General features: G+C 41.8%; 2 protein-coding genes and 1 long non-coding RNA gene across 3 annotated transcripts; all 3 read left to right on the forward strand.

The window, feature by feature from the left end:
* Positions 1-568, forward strand: LOC124666182. The gene is made up of 2 exons (XR_006990822.1): positions 1-48; positions 220-568. It is a non-coding gene; the product is annotated as an uncharacterized LOC124666182 (long non-coding RNA).
* A 944-nt stretch (positions 569-1,512) lies between these two features.
* On the forward strand, positions 1,513-3,386 carry LOC124666190 (40S ribosomal protein S18-like). Its single transcript, XM_047203540.1, has 4 exons — positions 1,513-1,588; positions 1,677-1,837; positions 2,665-2,853; positions 3,046-3,386. Exons 1-4 carry the CDS (start codon positions 1,586-1,588, stop codon positions 3,149-3,151), a joined length of 459 nt encoding a protein of 152 aa, XP_047059496.1. The 5' UTR covers positions 1,513-1,585; the 3' UTR covers positions 3,152-3,386.
* A 10,545-nt stretch (positions 3,387-13,931) lies between these two features.
* LOC124703161 (RING-H2 finger protein ATL32-like) lies at positions 13,932-14,453 on the forward strand. The gene has a single exon (XM_047235386.1). It carries the CDS (start codon positions 13,932-13,934, stop codon positions 14,451-14,453), a length of 522 nt encoding a protein of 173 aa, XP_047091342.1.
* The last annotated feature ends 1,892 nt before the right edge of the window (positions 14,454-16,345 follow it).

The raw sequence follows: 16,345 nt of genomic DNA on the forward strand, positions 1-16,345 counted from the left end.
GAAAGAACTGTTGGACATATCCTTAGGCTGGGATGATGAACTGTTTTGGTAAGATAATGGTTCTTATTGCTCATAAAGCCATTTGGTGAACTGACGCGATTCTAATTCCACAATAGCAGTTATCCCATCCTGTAGTTGAATTTGGCACTAGTCTTACTAAATTTGTGATCCTTTTGTGCCCTTCGTTCCTCATTGCCGCTGATATTGTTGCATTGACAGTGCCCAGAGCAATGGTACACCCAAGTAACCAGAGACGTATTTCACTGCCATGGCTCATTGATGTTTCAGGAGTAAAGTTGCTTCTTCGAGGCTGTATCAGATCATGAAGCTTGAACTCTTTTTGAGTAGGCACCTAGTTCGCATCAGAGTTACATCCCAACTGGGTAACCCTTTTTTGTTGTGTGTATGTAGTATGTACATACAATACCTGCGAATCTTCTCGTTCCTTTCATGCAACCTCAAGAGTTATCTCTGAAAAATTGTCAATAGGCAAGGTTCAGGGTGTGGACATGTAAACTTTTGTTCTACCCTTGTACAGATCTATATAATCTGTCACTTTTCTTGGGTATGATGCTTTTGTTGGCTTCAGTTTGTATCCTGGGTGATGGTTCAGCGAGAAAGGTGCTCTTCAAGGGCCGTGCTCTTTAAGGGCATGATTAGGTCTCCTCCTGCAGTAATTGTTAGTTTGTCTATGATTTCTTGAACTCCTCCAAAAATTATGTGATATAGGTCTCCGACATGCCCTTGGTTCGTACTGTACGAGCTAAATTAGGAATTTCGTGGAAATAAAGTACTACCTCCGTTCCATAGTATAATACGTTTTGGCAAACTAATTTAGTAGTACTATAATTTGCCAAAATGTTAGGAAACAGAGGTGTCACTAAAAGAAAATTCGGCAATGTCAGCCAATCTATACATGAGAACTTAGTTGGATTTATAGAACCAATCTGGAGAAACTGATGTCGGGCTGGATCCATTTTCTAATTTAATGAAAATCTGTAGCAAATGGAATTCAACTTTGAAAAACCAAGAAGAGATACGTATTGTTATTGCTATCCAAAAAAGAAGGAGTATGATTTACCTCTCATGCTCAGGTAATCAGTCTAACTTTGAAAATCCAAGAGTAGAGTGTTATTGGTGTCCAAAAATGAAGGAGCATGATTTGCCTCTCATGCTCAGGTTATTATCGATCTAATAACTTTGAAAAACCAAGAAGACCTGAAGTCCATCTTCTAAAAAAACCAATGGAGACCCGATATCTAATTGGGCCTAACTAGTCTAGTATCACTTGGGAAACGCTTTTGTTTTAGAAAAAAACAAAGGAAGTAATAATGGGCCCTGGGCCCAAACACTTAGAGAACCAGCCTGTTAATCTAAATTAACCGGCACCCTTGATCCCACTCTGCATTCACGCCAACCGTCCGATCTTCCGCCCTACTAGGGTTCCGCCCCACCCAAGACCTATATAATCGCTCCCCCACAGCGCCGCCCACGAAACCCTCGCCCCGCAGCTGCAGACGATCCCGAGCTCCGCCGCCGCCACCCTCCTCCTCCTCCAGCGAGAGCTCCGACCACCGACGTCGTCATGGTAACTCCCGCTCATCTCCCCCCCCCTATTGTTTCCGCTGCTAGTCGATCGATCCGACTCTGATGCTCGTGGTCGCGGTCGCATGCAGTCGCTGATCTCGGGCGAGGAGTTCCAGCACATCCTGCGTGTGCAGAACACCAACGTCGATGGCAAGCAGAAGATCATGTTCGCGCTCACCGCCATCAAGGGTATCGGGCGTCGCTACTCCAACATCGCCTGCAAGAAGGCCGACATCGACATGAACAAGAGGTAAGCACCAGCAGATCCTCTCTCAGGCTCAGATCGTCCCCGCTTGGGGTTTGGGTGTTGCCTATGTAACCTTATCGTCCCACGTTTTGAGGATTAGGGTTGATACATCGTTGTTCTAGTGTGAACTAAAATTATTTCGCTTGCTTTAGCAAATTTTGGGTTTAGTTGCACTTCCATTGTTCGGGGCTTAACTATGTTTTCGTGGATTCAGCTGGTTTGGATTGAACTATGAATAAAATCGATGCTTAATTTATTAGAATCATTGTCGACATGCGTGAAACTATTATTCTGTTATACCTGCTGCTGCAGCACAAATTTTATATCTGTTTTACTAATTAGTTACGTATCTGTAACTGTTTTTAGTATTGTTATGAAACTGTTGCAAGCTTTACACAGTGCCATTGCTCATTCCTGAATCTGTTGTTATTACTGTTACGATAATGTGTTACTAATCAGTTATACGTACCTGAACCTGTTGTTATTACTGTTATGGGCAATAATTTGATTCACTTGTGTTTGGATGTCCTAAAACTACCTTGAGTTTGTGGCTGTTTGCAAGGTCTATGTGCTTAGCAAATAGCTACTGCCAGTTAAGAAATATGATAGTACATTAGGTAGTGTTGCTGTAACTCATATTTGAGTGATGCCACAATTTGTTTTCTTAAGTACACAAATTTTTGTTAAGCAGTCTTTTGACATTATGCCACTAAGCCCATGTGTACATCCAGGTCGAATCATATAACCTGACTGTTGCTGTACAATTGTAGACTTGCTGTGTTGGGTGCTACAACTGCTAGTAAAGCTCTTGTCCTATTATTTTTGTGCAGGGCTGGTGAGCTTACTACTGAAGAGCTTGACCGCGTCATGCATGTGGTGCAGAACCCTCGCTCGTTCAAGGTCCCTGATTGGTTCCTGAACAGGAAGAAGGATTACAAGGATGGCAAGTTCTCCCAGGTTACTTCCAATGCCGTTGACATGAAGCTGAGGGATGACCTTGAGAGGCTGAAGAAAATCAGGTCAGTTCACTACTTGGACAGAGGTTCTTCTGTATAGTAGTACTGTAGTCCTCTATTTTGTGTGTGTATACATCCTGATAGTGTGTTCAGATCTTTGGAATGTATGCGTCGTTATTAGAACATGTCACAGTATTCAGATAACCAATTGGTTGCAATTTCCTTGTTTTGATGATTTGCACTCCTATGTTTCAGGAACCACCGTGGTCTGCGTCACTACTGGGGTGTCCGTGTCCGTGGGCAGCACACCAAGACCACCGGCAGGAGGGGAAAGACTGTTGGTGTCTCGAAGAAGAGATAAACCTGATGCCCATCAGTCGCTGCATGCTGGCTTATCTTTGTTGTCTCTTAATGATGTGAAACCCTCGTCCTGGATAGTTTTGTTGGGGGTTCTATTTGCATGTCTCTTATGGTAAGTCATGGTCTGCTCTGGTTTATGTTACCTCTGAGCGTCATTAGCTATGAGTCTTGTTTGTGGATTCAGTTATGTGTTTTCTGAATGGAGATAAGTTCTGTGGACATATTTGTGATTGGTATTTTTGCCCTGCTGTTTTGCGTAGAAATAACAGTACGTTTTACGTCGACTATAAGAGAAGCCCCTGGCAAGTTTTGCGTTAACATGTTTGTTTTTGGTATTTGTGCCCTGGTGTTCTGCGTCGAAATACTTAGTTTAGAGCATCTCCACTGGTAGCCCTCAAATCGGCGCTGGCAGGGTGTTGGCATCTCTGTTTGGGGCTGGCACTGCATTCTCTGCTTGGTTCGTATCGGTCAACCTTTCCCTCCCTTTCTCTATTTGGGGTAGATACATATCAACGAGTGGACAAGCCAGAGAAAATTTGACTTTGGTTTAGATCGTTTTGTGGAATATCTGTCTCTGGACTCCAAGCCTACATGGAGGAGATGCAGCGACTATTTGTAACTTCCTCCATTGCTCAAGCCGAGGGGAGAAAGAAAAAAGTCCATTTTTCGTCTTTCAACTTTCACACAAGTTCACTTTTGATCCCAAATGTTTCATTTGGTCCAAAAGAGATCCTAAACTTTGGCAACTTGTTCAAACGTCTGGTTCTGCTTATTTTTTTTAAAAAAGATACGAAACATAACCAAGCAGTACGAACACCACGGTGAAAATACCGAACCTTTCGCCAAAATAAATTGTACCGAGCCAGTTTCAGCCAAAATAAATCCCAATCCTCTGGCTTGAGTAGGTCGCCGCAATTTATCTATCTGTTCGATATCGGCATTCGTCGCTCGTCTGACATCCCGATTGTCCACTGCGATGTCCGCCACTAGATCAAGCTGGATGTAATGATACCCACAACAATCTTTTAACTACTTTTGCGGTTGAATATGGAGATTTGGTTCGTATCGGTCAACCTTTCCCTCCCTTTCTCTATTTGGGGAAGCTGTTTGGGGTGCTCCCAAAACAGCGGTCAGATAGATGTTCTGAATTAAAATCATAAGTAAATGCATAGAAAATTAAATAAGAAATATTTTATTTTACAAACTAATATATAATTGGAAACGTGGTTTACATGAAGTTATAGTTTGAAACATGGTTTTCCACCTAGTCACCCAAACTGAAAAATCAGGTTAAGTTAGTACATGACCAACAGCGTTGCCCTAGTTGCCCTAGCTCGCTGCTCTGCAGACCAGGTAGGTTCGGATGCCATGGTGGCATGCTCTGCAGCGACATTTGTTGCCTGCAGAGAAGGCCGCCTCCTCAGATCGAAAAGAGAGAATGGCAAGAAAGAGAGAAGAAAAGTAGGAGCAAAACGGGGTAGATACATATCAACGAGTGGACAAGCCAGAGAAAATTTGACTTTGGTTTAGATCGTTTTGTGGAATAGCTGTCTCTGGACTCCAAGCCTACATGGAGGAGATGCAGCGACTATTTGTAACTTCCTCCATTGCTCAAGCCCTTAAGGGAGAGGGGAGAAAGAAAAAAGTCTATTTTTCGTCCGTCAACTTTCACACAAGTTCACTTTTGATCCCAAATGTTTCATTTGGTCCAAAAGAGATCCTAAACTTTGCCAACTTGTTCAAACATCTGGTTCTGCTTATTTTTTTTTTAAAAAGATACGAAACAGCAGTACGAACACCACGGTGAAAATACCAAACCTTTCGCCAAAATAAATTGTACCGAGCCAGTTTCAGCCAAAATAAATCCCAATCCTCTGGCTTGACTAGGTCGCCGCAATTTATCTATCTGTTCGATATCGGCATTCGTCGCGCTCGTCTGACATTCCCATTGTCCACTGCGATGTCCGCCACTAGATCAAGCTAGATGTAATGATACCCACAACAATCTTTCAACTACTTTTGCGGTTGAACATGGAGATTTGGTTCGTATCGGTCAACCTTTCCCTCCCTTTCTGCCCTCACATACGCCAGTGGGCGCGTCCAGCCGGGGATATGCGGAGGTTGATGAGTTGCGGCGCTACTAGGGCTGTTGCTGCCCTTTACGTGAGAATTGCTGGAGTGGCAGAAAGACGAGGCTGCCAGGTCTGGTTATTTACCATCCTCTTTTTCTTGCTCGCGCGTGAGTGGGATTCAAGGTTCTGGTCTAGGACTAGTTTTTATTGAGGTATGGTTTGGATCTGATTTTATTTTTTAAACCTTGGTTATCATCTACGGAAGAAAATCATAAGAACAAGACATGTGAACGGGTTGGCAAAGTTTAGGATCCATTATGTACCAAATAAAACATTTAGGATGAAAAGTGAACTCTGCACAAAGTTGAAGGATGAAAAATGGACTTTTTCGGGGAGAAAATGCTGCCACTCAGAGCACAAGGCACCTTGCATGTGTTGGGTGAGGATGGTGCCTGAACATTAGTTTAATTTTTTTATTTACTTTTTTGCTGGAGAAGTTATACTTGGTAGTACCACTGTTGCTCATGGGCTTCCCTAGCTAGCGGAGATGAGGACTTAACCAGTTGAGCTACTAGTATTTCTTGCGAGAGACACATCCGTTTTGTACTATTACATTCTACGCGGTAGAGCTAAAAAACGGGAATTTGTTCTACGATAAAAAAACCTAACAAAAATATCGAACGGGAACAATCAACCTCGAGGTTCACCAGTTTTCTTTTTTTTTTAGCTTACAGTTTATCAAACCATGCCACGTTATTTATAAACGGTAAATATGAAAAATTATCGACCCGAAAAGCTAATTTATTTTGAATACTCTAGCACTTCTTTATCTCACAATTTATCAACCCTCCGACTCACTATTTATCAGCGGTAAATGTGAACAGTTACCTTCCCGAAAAGCTAAGTTATTTTGAATATTTTGTGACTTTTTAGCGCACAATTTACCAACCCTCTCTCTCGTTATTTGTCACCAGTAAATATGAACAATTACCTACCTAAAAAATCTAATTTTATTTCCAATATTTTGATGAATTTTTTAGCTCACAATTTATCAACCATGTGCCGCGTTATTTATCAACGGTAAATATAAAAATTATCAACCCGGAAAGCTAATTTATTTTGAATATTTTGGCACTTATTTAGCTCACAAATTATCAACCCTCCGCCTCGCTATTTATCAACGGTAAATGTGAATTTTTTGCGATTTTTTGCGATTTTTTAGCTCACAATTTATCAACCCTCTCCATCGTTATTTATCAACAGTAAGTGTGAACAATTACCTACCCAAAAAACTAATTTTATTTTCAATGTTTTGACGAATTTTTTTAGCTCATAATTTATCAACCTTGTGCCGCGTTATTTATCAATGATAAATGTGAAAAATTATAAACCCAAAATGCCAAATTAATTTATAATAGTTGGATAATATTTTAGCTCACAATTTATCAACCCCTTGCATCTTTATTTATGAACGGTAAATGTGAAAACTTATTGACTCCAAAAGTTTGATTTCACTCAGAATATTTTGGCGCTATTTTTTACCTCACAAAGTTATCATTCCTCTGTCTGTTATGTATCAATGACAAAATATAAAAAATTATCGATCCGAAGTTCTAATTAAGTTGAAATTTATTTGAGTTGCACGTGTATTTATTTGAGTTGCAAGTATATTTATTTAAGTTGCAAGTGTTAGTTCAATTGAGTTGCAAGTATTTTTCCCACCTATTATTTTTCCCCTCTTAAAACCACTAGCCCGAAAAAGGGAAATAAAAAATAGTCCAAATAACATGATTTCTTTTTATACAAATGTAACAAGAATATAGGAAAAAGAGAAAAAATGAAACTGAATTTACAAAAGGGAATTGTACAAAGGGAATTATATTTTTTTTTGCATAGCTAGGTTGAATTTTGAATAAAATTACCGCAATCAAAAATAACTGATACAAATAAAAAATAACACAAAAGGGAATTCACGAAAAAAGTTCATATATTTACTTTCATAATATGTACATACTATAGTACAAAACTTATGTCTCTGTTTCGAACACGAACGAGCAGTAGCTCTTATGGTTAGCAGTTCATTGTGCAGGCGCGCTTGGCTAAGAGATCGTAGGTTTGAATTGCTGACGTGCAAATAATATTTTCTGGCGCGAAGAGCCGCAACGGGTCGAATACGACAAAACCGGGATTGACGTGAGGTAGCGCTTCCGTAGGAAATGACCGCGCGGGCGATCGACCGTGAGTGAGGGATTTCAGTTGCTCATGCCCTTATATACTCCGAGAGTGGTGATTGTTTTGGGCATCCCGTGCACGGAACTATTCTCGCTTGGGAACGATCTTATCCCGAGTCCTCTGTGGAGTGAAGGAAGTGATGCCAATTCTACCGGGTCCGGTATCCACTTAACAACGGATTCCATTTCTCTTGACCGATGGCGTTCTCCCACTGACTTGCTAAGGAAGAGGCTAGTTCGCGTGGACGCTGCCCTACGTGGTGTTGCTCGTTTTTAATGACGAAGATCCAGCAAACGGGGGTGCCAATGCTGTCCCAAGACCAGATCACGGTAGGTAGCTGCTTTAAAGAGGTTGGGAGACAGACTGGTGAACAATCTTCTTCTTGTTTTCTCCGACCTAGAGCACATTTTTTTTTCAATCGTACGAAGAAACTCCGTGAAAAACCCAGCTATCACTCCTATGAGACGGCTAACTCCCAACTCCCGATACATTCTTTAGAGTTGACCAAAGGACTCGTTGGTTTGGACATAGTTTCTTTGTCAAATAACGGAATTGGAAGTAGTTCGGTCAAGTATAGGAAATTAATATAAGAATGAATAACTTTCTCAATGGTTTATTTTCTTTCTTTTATTTATCTTAATATTCATTCCATTCAGGCCATTCCAATGCTCGCAAGCAAGCACGAAAAAGCTTCTATTTCTAATTCTAAACGGAAACGCCCAATACATCGAAACTCATTATCCATGGAGTCGATAAAAAAAAAGTACCTAAAAAGGATCTATTTAGGGAAAAATAAGAAATCTTTACTATTATATGTGAGTTCGTACGTCGTCAAAAATGTTTGATGTCAAAGATTGGAGCAATCTAAACCGTACGATTTCTCTTTGAAACACCCGCTAAACATTGAAGGAATTAACACCGTTCGATTTAAGGAAGGGAACACCGCAATCAGGAAATCGCTCGCACTATTCTATTCCACGATCAAACACTAATATGGCTACCAAATCGTCGCTCTCTTTCCTACATTGAACTCATACACATCGCACGATTAAGGATCACCGACCAAAAAAATTAACGCGTTTGGTCTTTGATAAAAGGAAAGTATCATCTGTGGCTATTTCGGTGGATCTCGTTCGCCGAATTAATTCTTGAGTAAAGTCTGAAACAAACCTTGAATTCATAGCGGAAGTTGAAATCGAACCCTGAACTATGGTTCCCGGAAATCAACACCCTGAACTCACGTTTCCCGGTCGATGCTTGATTGAGGGTCGTTTCTGCACGGTTTTGCTAACGTGTGCATGGTCAACTCCGGGATTGTTGACTGATCTCAGCAATTTAGAACAGCAAGCTTCTGCACAGGGACCGACACATGTGTGACGTGCTCGACTGCGTCAAACTCCGAGATGCTCTAGTCGCCGGCGTTAGCCATCGCGGTGGCCACGAGCAGTCATGGAGATGAGCTGCACCCTGGCGAGCCTGCTCTGTTGCGGCTCTTCTAACAAGTTAGAAGTTAGAACATCGATTTGATAGTTGACAATTTCTCGTCGTCGCTCGCAGACAGAGAGCTCAACACCTCCGCGCGGCAGCGCGGCACCTATTCAGTAACTTTCTGCTCGTGAATGCCTCAACTAGAGCTTCGCCAGCAACTGGAAATACTCAACTTGATTAGCCATTGGATGGAAAACGATCTGATTGAATTGGAACACATCTGTACTGGGTGGTCGAGAGAAAGGAGTTTCTGCTGAGCTACGATGATTGATCAATCCAGATTAATGCCTGCTGCTCAAGAATCCTTCGTTTGAGGCTGTCAGATTAATGCAAGGCGAGTTTTCGGTGCCTGGTTGTGGGTTGTGTTGTTTGCCGGGTGTGCGTTTGTATCGTGGTAGCCGTGGGTTGTGTTGTACCGTTCGTTGTGGTGTGGAGTTGTAGCCTTCTTGGCGTTGTGCCGGCCGTCTTTGGCCTTTCTTCTATGAAACCGATACACCTTCCAGGGTGTATCCTTGAAAAAGGCTGTCAGATTGACCTTTTAAGATGCGATTGCATCATTGGAGTTACAGACTCAGGGTATCTTCAGTGAATTCAAGGGGACTAGCACACTACTCACTGGGGCTGTGAGGGACGGAGCACGCCTCCGCTGCTTGAGATGGCACGCCACTGCTGCTTGCCAGCGTCAAAGGAGATGACCGGCCATGTCAGAAATCCCCTGTTTGGCAATTACCCAAATGCAATATTAGACCGGGAATTGAAAGTTCAGGGTGCCAATTTCCGGGATTAAAAGTTCAGGGTTGTATTTCAACACCCTCTACAACTTTAAGGTTTATTTTAGACTATTCCCTTAATTCTTCCAAGAAAACTATGGTGCATGTATCGTAGGTTTGGGTCTCCATAATTTCCTTCCTTCCCCATATGTCTGATCCGATTTCCTCGCTCACGTCTTCCGAGTCCACCACCTACCTCGCCCCTCGCAGGTCTCTCTGCCGTCGCTGTTGTTCCTACCCTGAAAACTATGTTTTTCCTGATCATTTGCGCCGTTGAGACGCTTCACTTGGCCACCCCTCCCTGCCGGCGCATCATCGGTCAGCTGGTACCTCTATTTTTCCTGATCCTTTGCGCCGCTGAGACTTTCTTCATGTCGTCCTCGACAACTATTTTGTGGACGTTGGAGTCCAATCTAAAAAATCTGGTACTTTTGCTGTACTCATTCAATGGACAGACTTTGTATCAGGTGATTTCCTTTCCTTACTGCTGGATTGCTCATTGGTTACTTCTTGCATCGTCAATGTTCTCGTTTCTGTATAGGAGTTGATTTCAGGACGTCTAATGATGATGTCATGATGATTTGTCCAATAGCTGCTCGGTGGAATGCCCATGGGTGAAACTGAACTCTCTCAGATTTTCTGAATTCCCGGAATAAGGATTCATTTGGTTCAATATCTATGGTGCTGGAAAATAATAAACCGAAGATGTTATGGTCTATTGTCGCTCAGCAGCATCACAAGATACATGGTGAAACTACAAACTCTCTCAGGTTGTCTGAATTTCTCGAAGAAACGGTCATGGTTCGGTCAATATATTAAGTATGCTGCTCGAAATTATTAAAGGGCATGCGGCACATGATTTTTTAGTTAATGGATTTCAATTGCATCCTTGAAATATTCCTGATTGCTCCTCATGTAGTTGTTGTTGCAGGTTGAAAGAACAGAACACTGTTTCATTCCTGTCAAATTGCTACAGCGGTTTGGGAATAGTTAGAAAGCTTGTTTGACATTGACATGCAACGTAGAAATCTCTACTACTTAAAAGGTATGTTGGCATTCCGTTTGTCGCCACTCTTTCATGCTTTTCGTCCTTCAGGTACATTTATCATTTTAAAATGTGGGTGCTTGAGATACACCAAGAAAGCAAGCATGACAGATAATGTCCATACAGATCAGTGAATGTAGGCTCTAGGAAGCAAAGTTGTATATTTTGCTCTCAGTTTTTTTACTCTGAAATTCATGTCATCTTTTTGTAAGGGATTGTAATAATGACACTCATATTTGATCAATACAATCCCTTTACCCAGCAAAAAAGAAGGAAATTCATGTCATCTTTAAAGTAAGTATATAGTGATTTTGGAGATTTTATTTCTGATTCAGTCTGAAGCACATTCTATTACTTTTCTAAGTACGACAGAAATATTTTATAAATAATCTGGAAATATGATGGTTTTGGGGGATTTGAAACAAGAAGGGGACTTGTGCTACTTATAACTATGGTAAATCTATTCATAGGCAAAGGCGTGTAGTGTATACCTTCTACTAAATTAGAAGACATCTGGAATTCCAACGCTACTAGCTTACCATTTGTTGGCTTATTCCATTTGTATTAATATTTGTTGGCTTGGTCTATATACAGCTATATGAGTGATTTTTCCTCATTTTCTGCATAGAAAATTTATATCCATTAGAACCCCACCCCCACACACACGAGTTTCTTAGCTACTTTTTAGTGAATGTAGGTACAAGTACATGTCACAATAGATTTCTATTAGTTCCATCTAGCAGCACACACGAAGATACAAATTCATCATGCCCTACTTAGGCATTACCTTCATAACTACAGCAAGGAAACAATTAGTTTAGTGTAATGGAATAGATAGTCATAGTATGTTTGGAAAATCAGGGAGGCATGACAATCCTTATTATTTATCATCTTTAATGTACTTTCAATATCACTTGAACACTTAAACTGCATGCAAGCTAATTTAGCTGCTCATTTGGCATGGCATCCTTAAAAAATGCATCACGTCTTTAAATTTTGTAGCAAATGTTTGTGCTGGTAAGAAGTCTCAGTTTGACTAATAAGACTGATGTGCACTAAGTACTACTACCAATAAATTTCCAACTATAGATTAGTGGTAGTAGTACACTTTGTCCAAGCTTCTATGGTTATTTACATAATTCTTTTTGGAGAACTGATTGTACAAAATGACTTGCCTCTAGGTAACATTTTTTCACGAATGAAGTAGTTCAGCAGATCAAAGTTTTCAGTTTGACTAAGCGATGATTTTGAGCTAAAACTTGATGGCTCCAGTAAGTTGTAATATGCATTTCTATCTGACTTGTTGTTATTTTTTTCCCTATTATAACTGCAACCTAGGTCGCCGCTAGACATGTCACGAAGGAACTCTGCTATTGGTCATGAGGTCAATTTTCTTTCGTTTGCCTCCTGCCACCCATTGTGTCTAGAACTCCTCCATCCCTTTGATTGGAAAGGTGGCAATGTGATGAGATCGACCATGTGCTTCTTATTAGCTATTGTTACGGGTATACAATTACATGAGTGCGTGATTTTGCAATATGTGTTAGAGAATGTCTAAACCAATGGCTAGACAATGTGTTATTTTAATGTTGGAATGTAAAATTATTTGCCATATATATGTAAATTGGATAATCCTTCATCGTAGTTTACATTACCGACTAGAAAATTGAACAAAATGTTTCCGTTAAAAAAAGATTGTAAAAGAACAAATACATGAGCAAAGATTGTACGGCTCTCCGTAAATAAAATTGTCCCTTCAGCTCCTTGATTATGTATTTGTTATTTCAGAAATTAAGTGTATTAAAAAGGAGATCCATACGAGACCTAACCTGAGGTTAAGTTGTTAGGAGGTTGGCTGTAGCCCACCGGAGCTCAAATCCTAGATTTAATATCTGTTGTTTCATAAAGGCGGAATATTCATTCAGTGGGAGGCGACATTTCCATCGACAGCGTACTGTATTCCTAAAAAGAAAAGATCCATACAAAATTAATTTGTACTACCTCTGATCTGATTTTATCTACGCTTTATACTAGCTAGCATCATTCCGCCTCGGTTAAATCTAATCAGGGGGAGTATTTCATAGGCGACAGTCACCCCTGAAGATCAAAGTGCTTTGCCGAAGAATTAAATCAGGTTAACTTGTAGTTTGAAAATTGTATATTTTATTTGGCTATGGGCTGGTATTTGCACAATCTGGCAAAAATTAATTCTATAATAAATATAGATTTACATTATATTTTACCTAAGGTGAGAAAAAAGTTTGAGGTCGACCTGTAGCAACGCACGGGCATTCAACTAGTACTAACAACTTTCGAGTTTCCAGGTTTCGTTGTGAATCATTACGTTTCAAATTTCCGAAACATAACTAAACGTAATTTTACTTGCAGCACGAATCTGAAGAAAGGCATTTCTGTTATACACACCTCCCTTTTATCGTCGAGTAAGAGTTCAGCATGCTGCGAACTACTCTGTCCTGATCAACACTGAATCCAAAAAGAGACCCTGGTTATTAGGCCATTTACACAAAAATAACCCTTTTTTAAAACTATAGCACAGACTGACTCTTCGGCCAAACTATTTCATCCATGTATCCCTTTTGTGTGCCGCCCCTCACGTCGGCGCAACACCTCACTGTGTGGCGCTGGTGCGGGCGGCGCCACTCTACCATCTGACGTGGCGTCCTCGACGCTGAGGTGTGCACCGATCTGACGTAGGGATGAACTCCGTGTACCTCTCGTCATACGCCATATCTACTGAGCGGCGTCACACATGTCGCCACGTCAGATCGGTGCATACCTCAGCATCGAGGACGCCACGTCGGATGGGAGAGTGGACCGCACGGACGCCACACAGTGAGGTGTGGCGCCGACGTGAGGGGCGCCACACAAAAAGGTTAGATGAGTAAAATAGTTTGATCGGAGGAATCAGTCGTGCTATAGTTTCAGAAAGAGTTATTTTTGTGTAAATCGTCTGGTTATGAGCACGTAAACTCCAAGATGACCAGCTTGTCGCCATCCGTTGACTCTCGCAGTCACACAACACACAGTCACAGATGCCGGCAGGTTTGGAATAACTAAGTAGGAAACCATGAAGCTTATAGGCCTGGCCATGCCCCAGCATTAGAAGGAAAACACTGCAAATCGCACCTACAAAAGCATATCGGGATCGGCGTGATGCGGTTTCCGGTCGGCGTGTCGCTCAAGCTCGCGCTCATCGTCGCTGCTCCGGTGGGCCTAACGTGCGCCCTACTGTACCTCGCCGGCGTCCCCTGGCCAATGAACTTCCGCATCGGCGCCGTCCTGGCCGCCTTCCTCTTCGTCGCCGGGATGTGCGCCCGCGCTAGGATACAGCGCCTGGTCGAGCAAGAAACAGGGAGGGAGTCCATGGCCGCCCTGCCGCGGGAGCCGGCGGTCGGGCTAGGCCTGGCAGCCATCGCCGGCCTGCCGGTGTACAAGTACGAGAAGATGAGGAGCGGCGGCAGAGACGGTGACGACGAGTGCTCCGTGTGCCTCGCCGAGATTACGCCGAGGGAGGTCGTGAAGCAGCTTCCCGCGTGCACGCACCTCTTCCATGATCGGTGCATCGACGAGTGGCTATGGTCTCACAGGACGTGCCCGGTGTGCCGGTCTCCGGTTGATGCCTCCACCGTGCCGCCGTCCGTAGAAGTTGCCGCGCGTGCTCTGCAATCTGTGTAAATTTTGTGTCATTGGCTGGAGATGTGGAGATCTTTTGAGTAAAAGTTGTCAGGCTATATACCCCGGAAATTCACTCTTGATCCCGGATGTGCATGCTTTGTTTATCCACAAAACATGTTTTTAATGTGAAAATTCAGATCTTCTGTTGCGTATATATTTACATTTGAGCTAGACTCAACACTAGAGCTATGCTTCGGCGAAAGAATTTTTTCATTAACAATTATTCCTGCAATATGTGTACCGACTACCGAGAATGCTTTGGAGACATGCCATCGTCTATTCTTCAAATGCCCTTTTGCGGTGTTGTGCTGGACTTTGTCTATGCCCAAATTGGAGGCCTCCCACTGAACCCCATCTGAATATGCATAATATGTTGCTCTCTCTGAAATCCCAAATAAACCAACTATTTTTATGGAGATCATAATGCTGATTGCCTGGGCAATATGGACGTCTCGGAATGAGTTCATTTTCAAGGGAGTACCTCCAAGTGTTTACCAATGTAAAACAAGGTTCAAGGATGAGTTGGCCATTCTTATTACAAGGCTACGCACAAATCATATACTGGCATAGTTTCCTGGGTTTCAAACTTTGCCTAGCTGTAGCTTCGTTTTGAGGCTTTATGGCCTTATTTTTCTTGCTGCCTCTTTTGATGCTAATCTCCAGCACTTGCATTTGTATATAACTTTTTATACTGAAAATTATAAAAATATACAGTGGGGAAACCCACTTTCAGCTTTTAAAAAAAGTATATGGTATACTGCCGGACTTGTTTTTTCTGCAGCTGATAGCAGCGATGATGTCGTTGATTGTGATACTACATCAATCAATTTTTGTTTTCCATTCTGTAGCTTGGTCTATTATTAATTGTCGTGTACGCCGCTAGTTATATCCGGCAACGCTTTTGGACCTGGGCTTGAACGTACATGGACGTCGCTGAGTCCTAACGAAGCTCCCATAAAATATTTGCACTGCAGGACCCCACCCCGGTTAGGCATGCATGAAGAGTTTGACCGTTTATGTTGTTGAAAATAGTTTGTTTCGAGAATACACCCTCGAAGATGTACTAATCACATAGAAAAAAGAGCAAGAAAGTCCGAGCCACAGGTATCACTACCAACAGGGGGTGGCAGCTCCCCTACAACAAAAAAACCCAATCTCCATCCCGCCACGAAAAAGGAAGAGGCTCAGGAAATCCAAAGGACTTCAAACGGAAAAGCCTAGCTACACGTCACATCTGGATCTGCTCCCTAATCCTAGGTTGAATGGTCGCCGCTGCAGGGGTGGCACCATTGAACGCTACATCATTCCTATGCCTCCAGATTCCGACTGCACATAACCGAACTGAAACCGAAAACCGAACCGAAAAAAACCTAACCGAAACCGAATTTCAGTTTTTATGGTTTTATGGTTAGGTTTCAGTTAGCAAAAGTGCTAACCATATACACTTCAGTTAATTCAGTTAAAAACCGAAAAAACCATGGTTAACCGAAGAAAACCGAAGATCCCAATGAAACAAAGAATTTTTCTTTCTAAGCCCATCCCAAATTCACGTTAGACTTTTATATATCTTTGACGTGCATATTAGGCAAGAGAGCTACTCTAGATTTGTGGTTTGTACGTGCTAGTATACATAAGTTTGTGACAGATCGTGAGTTCTAGACTTCTAGTCCCCAATATTGATGCATTTATTTTTATTTTGGCCGCATTTTCATTACTTAGCATTTCTTTCTCCTGTAACACATTTAGTTTGGTATTAAAAAGTAGAAAAACCAAATATATGTCCATAAAAATGGATGTTATTCAAAAATTCGCGTCAACTTTGGTTAATTTGGTTATTACCGAAACCGAACCGAATTTATATGGTTATTACCGAAACCGAACCGTATTTTTAT

This window comes from Lolium rigidum, chromosome 1 (genome assembly GCF_022539505.1).
Source record: "Lolium rigidum isolate FL_2022 chromosome 1, APGP_CSIRO_Lrig_0.1, whole genome shotgun sequence".
Lineage (NCBI taxonomy): Eukaryota > Viridiplantae > Streptophyta > Magnoliopsida > Poales > Poaceae > Lolium > Lolium rigidum.

Bases quoted from the DNA above. Each gene is read 5' to 3' on its own strand.
- LOC124666190 (XM_047203540.1), top strand. The intron at 1,838-2,664 runs GTAAGCACCAGC...ATTTTTGTGCAG, and splicing joins GACATCGACATGAACAAGAG to GGCTGGTGAGCTTACTACTG. The intron at 2,854-3,045 runs GTCAGTTCACTA...CCTATGTTTCAG, and splicing joins GAGAGGCTGAAGAAAATCAG to GAACCACCGTGGTCTGCGTC.
- LOC124703161 (XM_047235386.1), top strand. From the start codon at position 13,932: ATGCGGTTTCCGGTCGGCGTGTCGCTCAAGCTCGCGCTCATCGTCGCT.